The sequence below is a fragment of the Meriones unguiculatus genome, chromosome 2 (genome assembly GCF_030254825.1).
Source record: "Meriones unguiculatus strain TT.TT164.6M chromosome 2, Bangor_MerUng_6.1, whole genome shotgun sequence".
In the NCBI taxonomy this organism is placed as follows: domain Eukaryota; kingdom Metazoa; phylum Chordata; class Mammalia; order Rodentia; family Muridae; genus Meriones; species Meriones unguiculatus.
Window position 1 is genome coordinate 14,009,460 of NC_083350.1, and position 20,667 is coordinate 14,030,126.

At 49.4% G+C, this 20,667-nt stretch overlaps 1 protein-coding gene across 5 annotated transcripts in view; it reads left to right on the forward strand.

The window, feature by feature from the left end:
• The window catches only part of Ctif (cap binding complex dependent translation initiation factor), a 246,196-nt gene that overhangs the window by 42,218 nt on the left and 183,311 nt on the right, over positions 1-20,667 (forward strand). For 4 of the 5 annotated variants that reach the window (XM_021640087.2, XM_060377034.1, XM_060377035.1 and 1 more), the window contains exon 2: positions 12,586-12,776. In XM_021640087.2, coding sequence (XP_021495762.1) covers positions 12,597-12,776 — 180 coding nt within the window. In that variant the 5' untranslated portion in view covers positions 12,586-12,596. The remainder of the gene's footprint in view (positions 1-12,585; positions 12,777-20,667) is intronic. The other variant, XM_021640088.2, reaches the window with a different exon arrangement.

Sequence of the window (20,667 nt, forward strand, 5' to 3'; positions counted from 1 at the left end):
TGGCTGGGAGAACCATCCTTCAGGCTTTAGCCCCGCCTGTAGAAGAGGCATAGCTTTAGTGAACTAAGAGCTACCGTCTCCACTACTGCTTCAGGGCCCATCGGAGGCAGGGGTGAAGGGGGCATAGCTGAGGTTCCAGGCCCACAAAAGAACTACGTGTCGTCTACCGTCTTACCAGTGACACACAAGACAGACAGATGAAAGACCCCTTCTGAGTCCTCTGGACTCTGGAAGTGCACACCAGGCTCCATGACTGCCGAGGCCCCACTCAGCAAGGACGCTGCTAGTCAGTGTGTAGGTGATATACTGAGCCTGTTCCCAGGGGCCATCCCGTACAGAGTGTTTCCTCTCTTGAGGAAATCTTTGTAGTTCATAAGACCTTCAGTCCCTTATTAGCCCTTTACCCATCACTGCTGAACCTCAATGTCCCCTGATTCATCAGCTTATATTGTAGGGTTAGACTATCATGTTGCAAATGCTGGGGGCTGGGGTCAGGATCCTGTGTTACTGTCCTGCCCTGTCCAAGAGGACAGACTGTTCCAGCCCCAGGGGTTCTAGCGGTAAAATGGCGGCAGCATTCTTCCTCTGCCTGCCTGCAGGCATGGGGTTAGTAAGAACTCACTCATCCAGGCTGTGTAGCCCCCAGAAAGGTGGAAGACCTGGACCACCTCCCAGGAATCCAGGGATAACCTTGACCAGCTAGGGGCAGTTAACTGTCACCTGCAGGACCTAGAGCCTGGACTTGGATGTGGTTCCAAAGGCCCCTCCAGGGGAATCCAGCAGCTTGTGGCTACTGAGAAAGGGACAGGATAGGGAATGAGCTCCTCTTTTCTACTTAGAATAGTTGCGTTTTAGAGCCATTTCATGTGGGTTTCTGTTCTAACTCAGTCTATCATGAACCAGGTAACCTTTGGCCAACCCCTGCCCTCCTCAGTCACCTTATTTGTACAGTGGGGACAAAAATGGTATCTGCGTGTGGTGTCATCTTGCAGATTAAATTATTGTCACACAGGTTATGGCCTAAGGTAAAGGTTTTGTATATTGGTGTTTATTACTTTCCATATTGCAGGAGCATTTATGAGTTTATTTAGAATATAGTCTTCTAAAGAGGGGGAAAGGGCTTGGAATCCAGTAGTGTTTGAAGGACACAATATTGAGGACTTGCTTTCAAAGGCCAACTGTGTGAGTGGGAGGAATAGAGGTAGCCATGAGGGTGCTTGCTGGCCCTGGGCCTAGTGGCCAGTTTGGGAATCCAGGATCCAGGGTTCTTGCTACTCCATCTCTTCAGGGCTCACAGAGAATTCAGGAAGCACCATGGCAACACTGGGAATAGATTGGGCTTGGAATGCCCACAGTTGTCCAGTGGGCCTGGACATTGCATAAGATACATAAAAGCTACCCAGAAGAGAAAGGCTGGCCTCCAGCTGAGATGTCGGAGCGGCTTCTCCTGTATTGTGTCACAAACACACCCTCCTCTGCCCATTAGCAGCCTGCCTACTGATACTGGGAAGGAAGAGCATCGGCTCCCTGCTGGCTGTTTTCTGCTTTCTGCAAACCCAGCAGCACACTCTCAGAGGTGAACTACATGTCTGTATGAGCCCAGCTCTGGCTCCCAGTGACCAAGAGGAGGTGACATGTCGGGTTGCTGTTTCTCTTAGAATAGTCGAGCCACAATGTCCACTCAGCAGTGTTGAGCCGGGGACATGAAGAGGAAGGAGGGTCACCCCTGGATGTTCTTTCCTCCCTAAGATGCCCAGAAGGAACACCCTGTCCCTGGATCGAGCTTGGATGGCTTGCCTGCTGTGGTGGCTTTCTTCTGAGCAGGCCAGCCCAATGCCTCCAGGTGACATCCCCTGCAGCCACCTTGTGAAGAAGAAAGCCACACGCTTTCTCCTCTGGGCAGTGGCTTTTCTGCATATTTCTGTTTGGCCTGTCATGTGAATGTCACTTCCAACTCCCAGGGAGTAATCCTTGTTCTAGATTTATTTCCAGGTTCTTAGGGGCACACCCATCTTTGTGCTCATAGACGACCCCCTTCTGCTCTCTTGCTGGAGAGACACCTAGACACCTGGAGGACTAGGCATGCAACATGTGGGTGAGGGGAGCCTCGTAAGTGATGGCCGTGGGTGATGGGGACCAGGTAACAAGGGCATCCCAGATCTATGCAAGTTATAGGTTGACTGTGGTCCGAATGGACCGATATTCCTTCACTCGAGCTGATAGTTTACAGTAAAAAGGGGGGCCAGAGTTGAGTATCTTCCAAAAAGCTAGAAATGCATATATTTCCATTAAATCTTTTGATTTGTAAATATTTGCTCAAATATTTTTAAAGAAATCCATCACATAAAACACAGCAGAGTCCACAAGTAATCAGGAGCTGCAGTGGTTGTATTTTGTGGCTGCGCTTCTGTGAGTGAAGAGTTTATCATCTGAGGGGTGGTGAAGGCAGTGGTGTGAGTGAGAATGTCCCCCGTTACCTCCAACAGTTGAAAACTTGCTTCTCAGTTGGAAGTGCTGTTTGGGAGGGCTGAGGAAGTATGGCCTTGGTGGAGCAGGTGTGGCATTGGAGGAGGGCTTTGTGAGCTTAGAAACTCACACTTTGTAGTTTGCGCTCATTGCTTCCTTCTCTCATCTCCACCCTGCTGCTGGAGTCGCCATGCCTGCTGCCATGCTTGACACTTCCCCATAATGGAGATGGGTACTTTTCCTTCTGGAGCCGTAAACCCTAATAAACCCTTCCTTCTAGAAGTTGCCTCAGTCGTGGTGTTTTTGTCACGGCAGTAGTAAAGTGTGAGTACCTGTGCAGATTCCAGAGGACTCGGTGAGCCACTGAATAGCTGTTTCAAGGGCCACTGTGAGGGTCCAGGTGGCTTTCAAGAGGACCACATGAGGAGAGGGAAAGGGGTACTGTTCTCAGCTCCACCTTCCATGTGGCCTCTTGATGCTGAAGACTGGCAGGCCCTCATGTGTGTTGAAGCCCCACTGAGACCCAGGTGGTGTGGAACCACGGCTCCTGCTGGGCTGTGGTTCAAGAAGGACAAAGACACAGAGAGGTGGCAGGGGGCTGTGGTTACCCCAGGAGGGACACTGGAGAAGGAGTGTTACCTGAGGAGGGCCTGGGCACTGAGGCCGCTGCACACCCTTAGAGCTTTCTGGCCTTAACCTGAAGTGCCCTGCTGGGTTCAAAACAGGGCACATTTGGTCTCCCTTTTCCTTCCCAACATGGCTCTAAGGTAGTCCTTTTTCTTAGAGAGTAAAGCCAGAGGCTTTTGAAGAGAGCCAGTGGTGGGGCCCAGCCATCTATCTGGAGTGCAGGGATGAGAGAAATGGGTCCCCTTGAGTCTGTGCAGCGTAACAGAATGGAGGGCACCCCAGATTTGTAACCCAAGGGAGGACCAGACTTAAGGCTCAGTCAAGGTGTGGAGAGTTTAAGGTGGTGAGACACTAAGGAGGAGAGCTCGCTGGCGGCAGCAGCCAGTGGCCAAGGAGAGCTTCGTGGATGAGGTGTGCCTGGAAACAGTCCCCAGATGCAAGGCTGAAATTCAAAAAGGCAGAGGTGGGTGGGAGAGAGTGCAGAAGCAGAGACAGGGAGAGCAGGGCTGGCTATGAGGTCCAGTGATAAGTGAGGGCTTGCTGTGTGCCTGGGTGTGCTGAGCCCTTCACTCCTGCCTCTTCTCGCTTCATGCTTGTAGCTCCTTGTGAGGTCTTTATGTTCATCAGTGTGTTTTACAGATGAGCAAGAAGGCTAGGGGACAGCCCACAGTCGTGCGGGAGGCATCGAGCTAGCCAGGGTTGGAATCAGATCCCATACCCCTTGTATTTCCCCTTCTTGGGATCAGGGACATTTAGGAAGCTGCCTGACTCCAGCCAAGGTTGTGTGGTTCATTCGGCTGACTGTGACCCTGCATAGCTTTGGTCTATCTTACCTGACTGCAGTAAAATGCAAGGTTTTTCTATGCCCACCTCTGCTCTGAATAATGACACGGAGACCTTTATATTTATTAAAAGCTTCAGGCACTAGGGCCAGGCAGATACTCAACTATTCTAACCGGCAGTAATGGCCTGGCCTACTTCCCACCATGTGGCATGTTACCTGCCACCTAACTCTCTGCCCAGCACCTCCTTCTTCATCTTTGTTCTGATAGCCACCTGCTTCTCTCTCTGGTCCCCACCTGGGATTCTTTCAGGGTTCCACCTTATCCTTTCCTGCCCAGCTTCTGACTGTTCCGCTGTCCATTTAACCAATCAGAAGGTGGCGGAGAACAGTGCTTACAACTTCCTGAGACAGGAGGTGCTTCATAATAATGACAGTGCTGACTATAACCAGCTCTCAGTGCACAAAACCCTCCTCCAATAGGCTTCCACGGCCAGTAGGGCACAGTGCTCAACAAGTGTCCGGGACTCCTTAGTTGTAATAAATTGTCATAGGGAGAGGTCAAGCCCTGGATTGGGAGGAGGATATTAGGCAAGAGGATCCCAGCACCCTGTCTTTGACATTCTAGGAACTGGAGGGGGCTGGGGAGAACTGGGGCAGGAAAACTAAGAAAGCTGGTCCCGAAGCCGGTGCTAGGGTATGTGTGAGGCCTAAGACAGGTATAAAAGGCGGCAGCACTTTGCTGTCTTATCGAGGCCAGATAAAGACCCATAAATATTTCAAGAACAACCAAGGGCTGAATAACAGAATAGGGGAGGATAAGAAGGTGTGAGAGGTAGTGTGCGCCTAAAGCCAAGGGAGATGGTCAATGTCCAATCCAAGTGGAGGCCCTAGGTCCCTGAGAATTTGAAGGAAGGCAGAGTTGTCCAGTAGGGACATTCAAAGATAATACAGAAACTGTACCTACAGAGCCTGCCTGAATGCCCTTCCCTTCCCCCAGTTGTCCTGGGCCCAGCTGCTCTGTCTCTGTGTCTGTCTCTCTCTCTAGATTTATTTATATGAATGCTCTGTCTGCATGTACATCTGAAAGTAGATGCCATGACCGATCACTCAGCCCCTCTCCTGGGTCTTCTCTACCCAGGCCTTCCAGGATTGATTATAACTGCACAGACCAGCTATCCTAAGAGGCCACAGCACAGTTCCTGCCTTCTGCTGCCCGTGCCCTGCCCTTTCATGGGAACCAGCCCTGCTCCCAGGCACCCTGAGGCTGCTGTCAGGATGGAGCAGTAAGCAGAAGGGACCTTGTCCAGGACTGGCTCACAGAGTAGGCCTACAGGGTGACTCAGAGCAGCCTCCTATTGAGGCAACCCAGATCTACATGCACAAAGGCTGTCTTCACGGGTACGGCAGGGGGCTGACTCAGCTGGGTAGGGGGCTGGGTGAGTTGTTGAGTGACCTGTATCTAGGCTGAATGCAGCGAGAGGACCTTCCTCCAGCAGGTCCTTCCACCTGCAGGTTTTGATACCTTCATCTGTGCAGGATTAGGCTGCGTCCTCAGAGTGCCGCTGAAGCTGTGCAGCCCGGATGTTAGGAACAAGCGCAGTGTGGAAGCAGTCCCTAGGGTCCCCCAGGAGACAGTCACTCCAGCCCATGGAGGTCTACTCTGTGCAAGCTCTCCCTGAGCACTGTATGGACCAAAAGAGGAGAGGGTACATCTAGCCAGGTCAGAATGGAGCCTCCAGCCTCTGCTATGCCAGGGTGGGTATCAGAAGAAGGGTAGGAGTGACAGGAAAGGTTCTCCGATCTTGGCTAGTCCGAGGGTAGGCCTCTACCACCAACAGCCACCCCTGAGAGCTGGCTAGAAATGTAGACCTTCACAAGACATGTTGGCGCATAGTTTCAACATATGGGAAACAGGCAAGAGGATCAGGAGTTCAAGACCAACCTGGGGTACATAGTGAGTCTGTTTCAAGGAAAAATAGCTTCAGCAGCTGGGTGCAGTGGTGCACGCCTGTAATCCCAGCACTCTGGGAGGCAGAGGCAGGCAGATCTTAGTGAGTTTGAGGCCAATGTGGTCTACAGAGTGAGTTCAGAACAGCCAAGGCTACACAGAGAAACCCTGTCTCAAAAAACCAAAAACCAAACAAACAAACAAAAGTAGCTTCAAAGTGTCTGCATTGGGCTCCAGTTCCAATTTACTGAGTTGTGATCTATAGTTTAACAAGATGCTAGGTGCTCTGTGTCCATTGAGTTTTGGGGACCACCGTGCCTGTCTGCTAGGCTTCTTCTCTTTTGGTCCTGCCCACCCCCAGAAAGAAATACATCAGGGGCCAGTGAAACAAAAGTTCTAGAAGCAGAAATACTTCAAATGCCTGGTACATATGAATGCTGATATAGTCCATTCAGCCCCTCAGACTCTAATGCTTGATCACAGCACAGGGCATTTGCTGTGTAACACGCTAGCATCCTAAAAACACCCTATCCAGTGTTAGAGTGACAAAGGGTTAAAGTCCCCATTCAGAGGATGATGGATGCCCTACCTCCTGCTGCAGGAAATGTCACTGCCTTTCAAGTCGCACCTCTGCTGCTGTGTGTTTCTGAACTTTCCCACTGCCCAGGGGTTGGGAACCTGACGTTTCTGTTCACACAGGCCTCCACTGAACCATCCTGCGTTTCCCTGGCACACATGAATATATCGAGCTATCAGGCCAGCACTGACTGTAGCAGCCAGACAATGGGGATGAAGAATTGATTGCCAGGGGAATCGTATTTTCTAGAGAGTCATCTGTGAGTGGTTGGAGCACAGGCCAGAGGAGGTGGGGGCCTGGCAGGGAAAAGGTTCCCATGGCTTCCTCTGGACAGCTAGGGCATCTTCCCTCCCAGGCAGCCCAGCCTGTCTCTTCCCACAGGCTTTACGTATATTCCTGGCCCAGGTCTGCCTGGCAAGTGACCAAGGAGAACTGTCTTCCCAACTGTGTGTTCTGGGTGAAGCTGTTCTAGCTGGCTTGTGAGGAGGTTGGTAGGGGAATCTAGGAAACTTTCATGTAATGACAGCAGCCAGCACATGTGTAACAAGGTCACCAGGAAACTGCTAGCAGGGAACCCAGGGGCATGGTGCTGTGTGGTTTCAGGCCTCATAGGAAGTGATGTGGGGAATGCTGGGATGAAGTCTTGGGTAGATGTGATGGTTGCTATTAACAAAAATAGAACAGTGAGCCCATGTTGGGTTCCCTGCCCTCAAAGCTCAGATGTTGCTCTGATGTAACGTTGGCATCCTGCTGGGATCAAGCACAGACTGGAGAGTGCTGGCTTCTGAGCCCTGGAGCATCAAGCAAACCCTCCTCATTCACTTCTAGGGTCCCTTGCAGCTTCCCTGGATTCCCTTGCAGTTTGCCTGGGATCCAAGGGTAGCTGGGTTCTTTGTTGTTGCCCAAGGCAAACAATGAGCCAGGAAAGTAGACTTTGAGATCTTCCAGTTTCCTGCATGAGGTCCAGCAGCCCTGCTGGGTAGGTTGGATGCTGAAGGGGTTAGGGAATGAGCTTGAAGAAGTTAGGGGGCTAAAAATGATGGACTCCCAGGGCCTGAAAGGGCAGGTTTTCCATCAATCAAGCCTCCTGGCTTGCAGGTCACCTAGCTCATCTCTGAGGGGGGAGGGGAGGGAAATGCCTCTAATGCCTGTCTGTTCTTAAAAGGATTGGCTAAATTTACAGCGCTTGATACCATTTGTCACTGAGCAGGTGGCGGGTGGAAGACTTTATCTTATTGGGCCCATGGAGTGCCTTGTGATGTGAGTGTTGCCCGTAGCCTGAGGGAGGGTACTGTGAGCCTCTGGGCTTGGAGCCAGGTAGGGCCAGAGGGAGAAGAGATAGGTACCTCAGCAGAAACCCCTAAGCTTTGTGCTGGCTTTCTATGGAAGCTGCAGACAACTTTGGGCAAAACAAGGGTTTGGGTTGTGAGGTCTTGGAGTGGAGATAATAGCATAGAGAGAGTGTCTTTACATCAGAGAAAGGGTGTTTTAAATTTCTGGTACAGGTACCTTGGGCCTGTAGCCACAGCATGAAGATGGCCTAGCTGGAACTGAGGTCTCAGCACACAGCCAGGGCTGTCTCCTCTACACAGACATGGGTAGGCCCTTCATGCTCTCTGGGAATTGCAAGGGCCGCCATGCCCTGCTTCCTGCTATGTCTGCTTCAGCCCCATCCTTTGCCCGCAGCCTCAGGATAGCTCCTTCCCCTTTGGTGCCCTTACACCAAAATGCAGCTTCAGTGCTTTTCCTCCTGCTGGCTTTTGGTCCTCCTCATCCATCACCTGGCAGGGAACAGAGGCAGGTCAAGGTCCCAGGGAACCACTGCAGAGGTCAGCTCCTGGGATGGGTATTTCAGCATGTGCTGTGCTTGAATGCCTGAGTCGGGTGTCCTTGGTTCTTTTCCACACCCTCATCTCTCCTTTTCCTTCTCTCCTTGGTCCCGCCCTTCCTGCTGCCTTTCACTCCAAAGACCGGCACCCTCCTCTGTGGCTCCCAGTTCAGCCTGTTACCCAGTTACATGAAGATTTCCCACTTCCCCTCCCAGTGACTCGCAAGCTGAATTGAGAGAGAACAGAATAAAATCATCATTTGTTGTGGAGGGATCACCTTCTTGCCTTGCAGAGGGAAGCCTGTAGGCACCTGCCCAAAAGAATTGCACACGGCAGAGCAAGCATATCTGCACACGCATGTTCATAGAGGAGTCTCCACAGATGTGAGAACAGCCCACATGCTGGTGAAAGGATGGGAGGATGGCCAGAGGAAAGAGACATGATGTGTTACTGTAATCCAATACCTCATCAGCCAAAAAAGTACATGAGGTTCTGCAGCATGGATGAACCCTGAATGCACTGGGAAATAAACCAATCACAGAAATATTGTAAGACTTCATTTAAAGTACCCAGAATAAGCAAGTCACAGAGTCAGAAGGAAGGTAGGGTTAAACAGGGCCTGGGTCGGGGGAATGAAGCCTTAAGTGTGCAGTGGGTGAAGGACTACCGTTTGGTATAATGAAAGTTATGGAGATGGGCAGTAGTCATAGTTATGTAACATTGTGGCCATACTCAAAGCTGTTGACTTGCATGCTTGAAAAAAAAGTTTGTTTATATTTGAAACACAGTGGAAAAATAGTTGACGGACAGGGAGATTACAGCCTAGACCTACCTGGCACCTGCTTGGGATTTTGTTGCTTTGAGGGTCAGTTTCCCAGCAGTGACTTCGGTAGACGATAGGAGGATGGCATCTCTGTAAACTATGTCCCCCAGGAGAGAGGACAGGAGGGCGTGCAGGGGAGGGGCACTGGCAATCTAGTCACTACTGTAGTCAACTGGGACTCAGTCTGCTCAGGCCCCCTGAGAGGTCACAAATGCTGCCTTGGAACTGTCATCTAAACCTAAAGATGGAGCTTCATTTCTGCCTAGGATGGCCCTGGGAGAGGCTGGATCCTTACACTTCCAGGTCACAGGGATCAGGGGCCAGGCGGGTCCTGCAGGTGTCTCCTGTCTGAACAGCCCTGAGCAGGTGGCACCTGAGGTCAGCAGCTGGGCCTGGAGCAGATTGGACAACAGTAACTGGAAAAGAAGGGAGCCAAAAAAGAACATGTGGATATAATCGGTGCCCAAGAGAGGGGCCCATGGAACAGTCCTTTTCCTCCCTCTGGCTACTAAAATATTGCAGGATCCAAATGAGTCATGATTCCTGTCTTTATCTCGGTGAGCCGGAGTAGGATTATTGCCATGTCCAGCTTTCTCACAGGATATATGTCTGTGAGACTTGTCCGTAGAGAGCCCAGTAGAGGGGACCACAGGCTGCCAATGCAGGCCGACCCTATGCTCCGTTCTATGGACTCCATGTCCAGTTCTTGGATGTGCCTAGAAGCCCTGGCTAAGATCTGAGGTCTTCAAGGAATAATGGACACTTTGTTAGGTACTGACAGTGTCAGCAGGTTTCTCCTCTGTAGACCCCTCTGGCTATCGGTCTTTTCCTTCCCATGCAGCTCCGGCCACCCACACAAGGTCAGGTCCTGACCTTGAGCAGATTGCCCTCCCCAGGCTGTACCCAGGCAAGGAGTCAAAATCACACTTCTATACAGCACCAATCACTGGAGAAATAGGGAAGTAGGGAGGAGCATAGAAAACTGAGACATGTCCATACAAGCTACCTGCAAGTGGGAGGAAGGGGAGGTCATGGGAGGTTTAGGCACAGTCACACCAACCGTGTGAACTTGGGTGTGTTGCTTAGCCTCTCTGAGACCCTCTTTCCTCTTCTAAGTAGTCCAGTTATGCTAATTCCATAGCTGGTAGAAAGATGATTGCATTGGGGGGAGCACAGCTGTGCTGAGAAGGATGCCTCAGCCAGTGATACAGGTGCAGGAACCATTTGCATTTCTGTTATTAGGAATGTCATAGTCACGCCTGAAGCCATGCTGGGTGATCCCTTTATCTGCTAGAACACCATTAGCCAGAAGTTGGAGAGACCCCAGCTGGCCTCTAGGTCACTGCTGTAGGATCCCGTAAGTGGAAGAGAGTCTAGGTTTGGAAAGTGTGGGTAGGAAGAGTGCGGCAGTGGGCAAACACCGCCTGCTAGCTTTCTAATGCTGTGTGAAGAATTACCTCACCCTTAGGGTCTTTCAGCCGTGCCCGCTGTTACCTCACAGCTCTGGAAGGCAGAAGCCTGGCTCCCAGCAGTCTTTTCTCCCCATCTCCGGTCCACACTCATGGTCTCCGTAACACGGTTTACATGGGACACTCCACTGGATCTTGGTTATTAGCAAGATTCCAGAAGAGTGCTCAGGAATTGTAAGTGTCGGCACCAGTCCTTCCTTTGAACGCTCAGGGTCTCGCCTCTCCTACCTGGAGCATCTTCACGTGGCCTGTGAGGTGTCTTGCCTCCACTCTTCAAGCCTGCCATGTCATTTCGCAAGGGGGTGGTCTGTAGAAAGTCCATCCAGGTAGTGTGTTGATGGAGTATGCTGTTTCCACAAACTGCGTGGGGCTTTTCTGGGAGGTCACAGGTCCCCAGATGATAAAATACAGACACAAGACAAGCTGTAACATCCTTTGCTGTGAGGCCTGGAGTTCTGTCCATGCAAGGAAGGGGTGGAAAGCCTGGAAGGGGGGGAGGGGTGGCAGAGGACAATAGTGGATTTCAGCTCCCATAGACTAGGTTGACAGTTTTGTTGCACCCTAGTGCCTATCCCAGGTACAACTGGCCATTCTGTCAGGCTGAACTCAAGAGTAGGGCAGAGGGCTACTGGGATAGTCACACTCTTCTGGACGACAACGAGGCAGCATCTGTGGCTGAGCCACAGCCACATAAGTAACCCACCGACTTTCAGCATTCTGTCAGTAAAATTTGGCCCTGTCCCTATAGACTCATGCCGCACGTGTCCTCAGCAAGGTCATATAGCTCTGCTGAGAAGCTGAGGCTCACAGACCATAGCTACATATGTGGCAGTCTCATGGCCAGAAGGGGAAAGTCTCTTTAGGAGGCATTTCTTGAAGGGATTGTCTCTCTGAAGAGTGTTTCTGTCTGGGATGTTCCAAACATCTCAGTTCTTGGATCAGGAGATCTGTCTTGCTTTGCATGGGTTTAAAGTTAGGATTTTTTAATTAATTAATTAACTAATTAATTAATTAACTTTTATTTATTATTTATTTATTTACAGTTTATTCACTTTGTATCCTAGCTATAGATCCCCCCCATCCCCTCCCAATCCCATCCTTTCTCCCTTAAAGTCAGCATTTTAAGTCAAGCTGGACAGTAGGGCTTGGGTGCTGAGCTAGATTTATTGTCTGCTCTTTCAGGCAGTAGGCACTAACCTCAGCACTACACAAGTCACTGTGCCAGACAATTAGATAAGTCACCTGTGCCTCCTCTAGCCTCAGTTTCCCTCCCATCATAGTGGGAACTCAGCATATTTTAATGCTAAAGATAAGTCAATATCACAAACTAAAGTCTTCTGAGAGGATGGAACCTTAATTAAGAAAATGCCTCCACAAGATCTGGCTGTAGGCAAGCCTGTAGGACATTTTCTTAATTAGTGATTGAGATTGATGGGGGAGGGCCCAGCCCATTGTGGGTGGTGCCATCCCTGGGCTGATGGCTCAGGGTTCTATAAGAAAACCAGATGAGCAAGGCATGGGGAGCAAGCCAGTAAGCAGCACCCCTCCATGGCCTCTGCATCAGCTCCTGCCCTTCTTAAGTTCCTGCCCTCATTGTTTTTGATGACGAACAATAGTTCCTATGGAGCAGTGAGGGCAAGGAACCTCTCATCTCCACGTTGCATTTGGTCATGGTGTTTCATCACAGCAACAGTAACCCTGACTAACACAGGGAGGTGTGGCTTAGCTGTGAGTCACTGAAGAAGGCAGGCCACATGCATTGTAGCTCATACTGCTTCAGGCTAAGCTGCCTCTGCTACCTGGTCCACTGAACCACAACGCATCCCAGCTGCAAAATTCCCGTACCATGAATGTCCACCATTCCATTCCTGCCGTAATAGAGCTTTCTTCAACTAACCCAAAATAAACCCTTTCCTCCCTCAAAAGAGAGAGAGAAAGAAACAGATAAGCCAATACAGTCCACTAACTTCCTGCAAATGAAGAGAATTTCTCTAGTGGGGCTTGGCCCTGGCTTCTCGCAGCATCTCACAGAGGCTGTGTGTCTGTCTGTCCTCTTCCTCAGCAGCCGGAGGGATGGAGAACTCTTCAGCAGCGTCGGCCTCCTCCGAGGCAGGGAGCAGCCGCTCCCAGGAGATCGAGGAGTTGGAGCGCTTCATTGACAGCTATGTGTTGGAGTACCAGGTGCAGGGACTGCTGACCGACAAGACGGAGGGGGACGGCGAGAGCCAGAGGACACAGTCCCATATCTCCCAGGTGAACATTTGCCCAGGCCCAGGGGCTTAGCAGACTCAAAGAGGTGACACCTTAATGATAGCATCCTGTCATTTCTCCCTACATTGCTGCAGTGTGGTGATCCCACTGGATCACCTGGAGGAGACATTTTGAGATCCAGCCAGGAAGCCTCAGCTGAGCACCCTTGATCCTTGAACCTACCTCTGGGAGCCAACCAGACTACCTGTCTCTTAGCATACATTGATTAGACACCTACCATGTGCTGGGTGTACTGTTCCTTGTTCCCCACAAGCTTACACTCTAGAGCAGCATTGGAGAGCAAAGTTACCCATAGTGCATGTCATTGGAGAATTCTGATTTGTGACTTAAGAACTGCATCTTCTGTGCATCTCTACAAGATGCTATATGCCTATGCACTTAGATGCACGAGTCATTCAGAGACGAATCCTAGGGTGGTCTCACCTCCTGGGTTGGTCTGTCTCAACTTGGCCTTGTAGGGGAGGTGTCTTACTTGGCGGAGTGTGGGCTGTGATGTCTTCAGCAACCTGCCATCACACACATCTTTGTAGGACGCAGTAGAGTCTTCCAAGAGTTGCTTTCAGATTTGGTTCCAGCTGCCCATTTGACCTTGGCAAAGCCCTTAATATCAGAGACTAAGTTTTCTTTCTTTGTTTGTTTGTTTCTTTCTTTCTTTCTTTCTTTCTTTCTTTCTTTCTTTCTTTCTTATTGGTTTTTCAAGATAGGGTCACTCTGTAATGTTGGCTGTCCTAAAACTCGCTCTATGGATCAGGCTGGCCTCAAACTCGAGATTCACTTGCCTATGCCTCCCCAGTGGTAGAGATTAAGGGTGTGTGCCACCACCACCCACTGAGGCTCACTTTTCTTACCTGTGAAATGGTATTAACCTGCTGCCTCAGGAAAGCTGGACTGTTATGGGAGACAAGAGCAGATGCTGCTCAAATGAAGAAGCAAGGAAGCGTCTTCTCTCCTGTCCAGGGTCTGTGTATCAAGGGCCCCTCTTATAGCTGTCCCCCCTCAAGCCTGGGTAGTCAAATAAAGGATGAGCTACTTGCAAAAGCCAAATGCAGCCACCTGGCTCGCTGCCCAGTGGGGAGAAAAATCTAGTCTTCCCGCTTTTTAGAAAGCCAGAATGAAGCCCAGACCAGCAGTCAGGCTGGAACATCTTTAAGCAACAGGGGTCCCCTGCCTCATCCCACTGGGCACTGGGGCAGAAAATAGTCCCCTGCTCTTTGCCTTAGTGTCCTTGATATTCTAAAGCCATAAGTATGTGAGCTCATAATTTGCCCATTCCCAGTGTACAGGGGTGGGTGGAGCACCCAGCCTCCATGGAACCTGGGAGATGTTGGAATTGGGAGTGAGTAAAAGCCCCACCTTCATGGAACTGCTGCTCTAGTGCAGGTGACCATCGCAGTTAGGAAGGCTAACACGAGCAACTGAGGAGCCAGCGGCCTATTTACTTTTACTTTTTGAAGTGAAGTTGGGGTTTTTGGATGCTTTGACGGACTTAAGTGCAAGCACTAAGGGAGCTGGAGAGGGACCTCAGAGGGACCATACACACCCAGTGCATGGGTAGAGACTTCTCAAGAGAGTTGCTAGTTTGCAGTATGAAGCCGTGGGCAGGGGGAGGTCAGTAAAAGGGGAAGGGATCAGGTAGTGAGTAAAGAGCATGTGGACTGAGGATGCACATGCCAAAGCTGGGGTCAGAAGAGGAGCCAAGACCCAACCAGGAGTAGAATGCTAGAGTGGAAGGAGGAGACTGAGCTGACAAGGTATAGAGAAGTGAACCTCCAACAGGAGGTGCAGGGCTATGGACCCCTGGGAAGATGGGAGAGGAGGAGGAGCCAGCAAGAACGGGCTGGAAGAAAGCCAGGGTGGGTGCAATGCCAGGAGCCTGGGAAAAGGGGGGTTTAGGAAGAAGGCGGAGGGGTAGGGGAGAGGTGGGTAACTTTTGGGATTGCTGCTAGAAGACAGCATCACTGACAGAGCAATTGACTCACTAGTGGCAGTAGCTGGAGAGGATCCGGCACAGGGATAGATAAAGGCGGCAATGGGAGACCAGGCTTGTTACCACCACGAGGAGCTCAGCCGAGGGGGACGGTGATACGGGGGAAGTTGCAGAAGTGAGGGCCAGCAAGAGCATAGCCAGCATAGGTGTAAGGTACAGAGAATGGTCCAGGGGGAGGAGAGTAAGCAGAGCAAGCGCTCGGTCTGTGCACCTCCCAGCAGCCCAGCCTGCCACCACATATGTGAAGTCACACCAGCAGCAGAGCTGTGGAGGATTTCCAGGGACTTTCTATCTCACAGGGTGAGATAGGGGTGGCTGCCATCCACATGGGACAATGGGGGAATGGCCTGCTGATGAGGAAATGACGTCAGGGTGGTAGGAGTGTGTCTGAGGGTGTCAATTTATTTGTGACAATTTCATTTCCTAACTTAAGCCACTCTGGTGTAGAATTAGCACTGTCATGACCCGGACGAGAAAGAGGAAGTGGCAAGCATGAATCAGGAAATCTTAATCCGCTTGGGTTGTCTGGGGCAATTTGTTAGCTACCATTGCTTCACTGTGATGAGATACTTGGCCTTAAACCCTTAAGAGAAGGACGTGGGAGACGGCTCAGTGTTCACACAAGTGTAAGGACCTGAGTTGAATCCTTAGAACCAGTGTAAAGCTGGGCATGGTGGCATGTCTCTGTAATCCTGGTCCTCTCCCAGCTACGTAAGGAGGAGACAAGAGAATCTCTCAAGCTCACGGACTGGCCAGCCTAGTGTACACACTGGCTAAACAGAAAATAGAAAGAGACCTTGCCTCAGACAAGATGAAGGGTGGATACAAAAACTTGAGGTTATCTGATTTCTCCGTACTCATGCGAGCACACACATACATTACTTTCTTCATCACCACGGCAGTGTGCCCCCCCACACACACACACAGGAAAAAGGACATTTAATTTTTATAATCTAGAAGAAAAATGTATCTCAGAGTTTCAGAAGTTTTGGCCCATCGTCATTGTGGGCAGGTTGTGCAAGGACAGAGCAGTTGGCATTGTTGGGGACAGGGCGTGGGCACATTAGCAAGGTGCAAGCAGGATACAGCCTCTCCTTTGTTGTCATGCCCCCCACCACACATAGACCTCTTTCCTCCAGCCAGGTCATTTGGTCAGTGTTCTCATGATCTGTCTCTAGAACTGTCCTTATAGACACACCCGGAGGTCTGTCAGATCTGTTTCTAAATCAAAGTGATTTCAAAGGGAAGAAATGCTGTAGATACCTGGAAACATCCTGAGCTGATGTCCTCAGGCTAACACCTAAGGCTCTGTGGAACAGAGGGTGGGGACAGGGACAGACAGACAGGGAAGGGAAGGGACGCCCAGCAGAGAGTGGACCATCTGAGGCTAGCTCTGCACTTCTTCCTGCTGCTGGCTCAGGCGGACCTGACACACACTTGGATCCCTGGACCTGGAACAGATGAGGTTAAGCAGACGGTTTCCAGTCTGGGGAAAACTGCCACTTGTGACGTTAGGGTGCATTCCTTAAACTTTTTACATGCTCTGAAGTTTGATGAGAGCGAGCAAGCACCTGGCATGACTGCAGAGCATCTGCATGCTTCAGGGGAAGAGGGATTTGTCCCAAGTCTTTCTCGCCAGACCCTCAGACACCCAGGGGTGGGACAATGGTGGCCAGCTTTACTCAGGGCCAAGGTTAGACCCATCCTCCACAGACATTTAAAAAAATATAATAGCTATTGACACAGCTTTGTAGGAAATAGTTCTGCTAATCCATTTTGCTTGTTTTTTATTTAATTTGATGACTGTTTTAAATGGAATTTTAAAAGCACACAGACATACAAAGAATGTCTCTGTCTGCCTGTCTAGTGATGTTTTGATATTTCTGGGAGAGGAAAATTGTTACTGTTCTTGGAAACCTTGAGAAAGTTTGAGGGAGTGGAGAATATTGTTCTATTGGTGGCGGGTATTTTTAGAATCTGAGCAATGGCATTGGACACTTAGGAAGAAAATGCCTCCTGATGCTCTGTTGTGCTTCCCATCACCATCTCAGCAACACTAGAAAGGATGGATGGATGGATAGATGGATGGATGGATGGATACATAGGTGGATGGATGATGGAGAGATAGATGGATACATAGGTGGATGGATGATGGAGAGATGGATGGATGGATGGATGGAATGACAGACAGATGGTTAGATAGATGGAGAGTTGATAGCTTCCCTTGTCTTAGATGATGTGATAGTTGGTCAGCTTGAACGAGCTAGAATCACCCGGGGAACAGGCGACTAGGCAAGCCGATGAGGGATTATCTTCGCTTGCATTGATGTGGGAAAGTCTGTCTTGATTTTGGGCAGGACCATTCCCTGGGTAAGATCCTGAAAGAGAATTAGGACTCAGTCACACTGGTCATTGGTCCTTTGTAGGGGAGGTGGAGATGCTATGGTTGGAAATGCTTAGCACATCTGATGTTGTTAGGTGACTGGGTGATAGATAGTTCATCAGAGCAGCATTTGCAGGATCACAGGGAGGTTTTAGGAAGTGCTGAAGACTGAGCCCTACACAGGAGATGCAGTCGAAGAAGAACCTAAATATTAACCTGTGTGTGGGCCCCTGGTGACTCTGCTATTCCACTCAGGTGGGACATGGCTGTCTCCTCTCCCCAAGGTCAGCTGCCTCCTAATGGGATCTCTTGGAAGAATGTGTGGATGTGGCCAATGGTGGGCACACGTACTAAAGGCACAGTTTCCAATCTAGTCTTTCAAACAGATTAAATCAAGAGTGGATGAGAGCATTCAGTGGCCCCTGGCTCCTTCTCATGTGGCTTCCCTCCTTTCCCTCCATGGTCCTCCTGCCATTCCACCTCTCTGTTTCCCTAACCACCATCCCCTCAGCCCCTTGCTAGCCAATTTCTATATTTATTTTTTCCTACGTTGAGATCCATTTCCACGACTGTCTTGGCTCAGTGGTAGGCCACCCATGACAGGCCTAATGGAAGTGAGTTAATAGGAGCATGGTGGCTGACCATGGAAAGGTCCTTCTATGTGTCTTCCTTATTTTTTCTTTTAATTTCATGACTATTCCATGCCTACATACGCCTGTCACACAAGAATTAAATACCAACAATAAATGTTCCCTTAAATACAATCTGTCCACAGCCATGCCGCTGGTGAGTAATCTTCCTCAACCCTCTTAGATGTCCTCTGATAATATGATTTCTAGAAACATACTTTTTCAAAAATCATACAGCACTCACACTTCCCCCGTATACCCAAGGATTCTTCTGGGCTTGTGCATTTGCTGTGCTGTGTGCTGGCTGCCCAGTGGTGCATTGGAGGTACTAGCTAACCCTACATTTAATCCTGGAAACCCATTTCCCCTGTAAGCTTTCTTCTGGAAATGCATGACACTTTGGTGCAATGGTTGGCTTGCTTTCTTCCGCAAGAAGCTTCCGTAGAAGCTTGGAAATAGAATTAATTTTAGTGGCTCTTGGCAAATAGCTCTCCAGAATGGCCATTCTGCTCTTCATACCACCACCAGTATGTTGGGACATCCCTGTCATTTTATTTTGCATTGTCTGCCTTCTGGTAAGACTGAGTACTTTTTAAACCGACTTACTAGCTGTTTTTTTCTAATATGTTAAAAATTTATTTTGGTTTTAAAGCAACAATTGAAAAAACAAGACAATTGGGAAATGGAAGGAGAGGGATCCACTATCATTTTGTGGCAAAGATTGACAAAAATTGTTGTGACTTTTGTTTGTTTGTTGGCTTGTTTACCCTTTACAAAGTTGCTCTGCTAGTATACATAAATTTTAGTTTGTTTGCTTATTTGGCACAATCCCCTCCACATTGTTAGCTGATGCTTTTTTAAGATAAAATGTAGTTATTTAAATCTGTCCTCCTTCTGCTGCCTGCTGTTGGCCCAGGAGAACAGTATAACTCAAGCTAGCATTTATTCATTCGGGCCTGGTTGCAGGCTCAGAAGCAAAGTGATAGACAGAAACAACAGTGATCCCTGCCTTGCCAACTCTTGCTTTCTGGTAAGAAGGATGGGAAATAGGGTGAGAGAAGGCAGTCATTGGTGGTGAAGAGAGAAGGGCATGGAGGCCAGGACTGCTGGAAGGAGGCTTTGGAGGGAAGATTTAAAGGTCATTGGGGAGAGGTGGCTTAGAAAAGAGGACTCTATACAGAGGGATTGACCAGAGATGAGCTCTGGGGTCTGTAGGCCACACTGAGGCACGAGGCAGAGCCAGCCTGGCAGTTGCCGAGCCCAGAAGAGGTATGGCCAGTGAGCTGGGCATCAGGGCCTGTCATTTTGAGAGACAGGGGAGAGTCCCAGCACATGGACCTTCATAAAACCTTGCGGGTAATCCTTATTCCCCTAGCGTAAGAAGCCTTGAGTCAGATGGCCTTTTGTATGTATGTATATTTTTTTTTTCATTTTGAAATAGTTTTTAAAGTACACAAAATTTCAATTCCAGTATAAAGAATTCATGCATACTCTTCACCACATGGCCCCGATTTTAACATAGCACATTTTACGCTGCCTCTAAGTATATACTTACGTATTTACTGCATATACATTCACTGCTTTTAAAAGAACAATTGGATGAATAGATCCACATACACACACATATATGACTTTTCTCTGAATCATTTGCAGGCATGAGACCCCTTGCTCCCTACTCACTTCAGAGCATCCCTAAAGACAAGAAATAGCATGTGGTCACAGTGCAGGAAATAGACAGATGCTGCACTGTTGCCTTTAATTCCTGGTTCTCCCAGTAAGATCCACACACAGCTGTGTTAGTTGCTTTCGTCTCTGTGGCACAATGTGCGACACAGCCGTCTGGAGGACAGCAAGTGAGGTTTGGCTTCTGCTTCCAGAGGATAAAGCTCATGCTTCATAGTTGGGACTGTAGGGAGGGAGAGCATCATGGCAGAAGGCATGGCCAGAGGAAACCTGCTATGCTGTGGGCAGTCAGGCAGCAAAAGAGTGACAGGAAGGGGCTGGGACAAGCGAACCTTTCAGGCTCCACCCAAGTGACTTACTTCCTCCAGCTAGAGACACCTCCTAATAATACCAGTGTATTGTGAAACCACCAAGCATCAGGTCAAGGCCTCAGGAGCCAGCAAATAGAACAGAGCTGGGGCCAGACTGGAACTTTTGAGTGTTTTGGAGAGGAAACTTCACATCCAAACCACAGCAACAGCAGAAACAAACAAACAAACAAACAAATCTGTTTAGGACATCAAAACCATAGCTGTACATTACATTTAGAATTAGCCTTTTTCCTTCCTTCCTTCCTTCCTTCCTTCCTTCCTTCCTTCCTTCCTTCCTTCCTTCCTTCCTTCCTTCCTTCTCCCTTCCAGTTAATAGCTGTTTATGTCCTTGGCCCATTCTGCCCCTTTTTGATGGTGTAATCCTAGACAAGTTACTTAAGCACATGTGACAAATGAAGAAAATAAAAGCATCCAGTAGGGCTTGAGAACCAAATGTTACTGAGTTGATGGGTTTGGCATAAACCCTGATTTAAGGGAATACCTCATTGATCCTTGTTATTAAACCTTGACTATATATGCTGCAAGTAGCCCTTCATCTGCTTGCCTGCCTGTCCTCCCTCCCTCCCTCCCTCCCTCCCTCCCTCCCTCCCTCCCTCCCTCCCTCCCTCCCTCCCTCCCTTCCTTCCTTTCTTCCCTTCCTCCCTTCCTTATTTCTTGACTCCTGTTATCTACACAGAAGTTTTAAATGCTGATGCAGTTTAAACCCTTTTCAGGGCTTTTAGTCAACTTGAAACGTGTTCCCCGGGAACGGCACACAGTAAACATCCAAAATAAGTTTTTCTTTATGTGGTTATTGATGAGTCTCTCCTAGCCCCTGTTT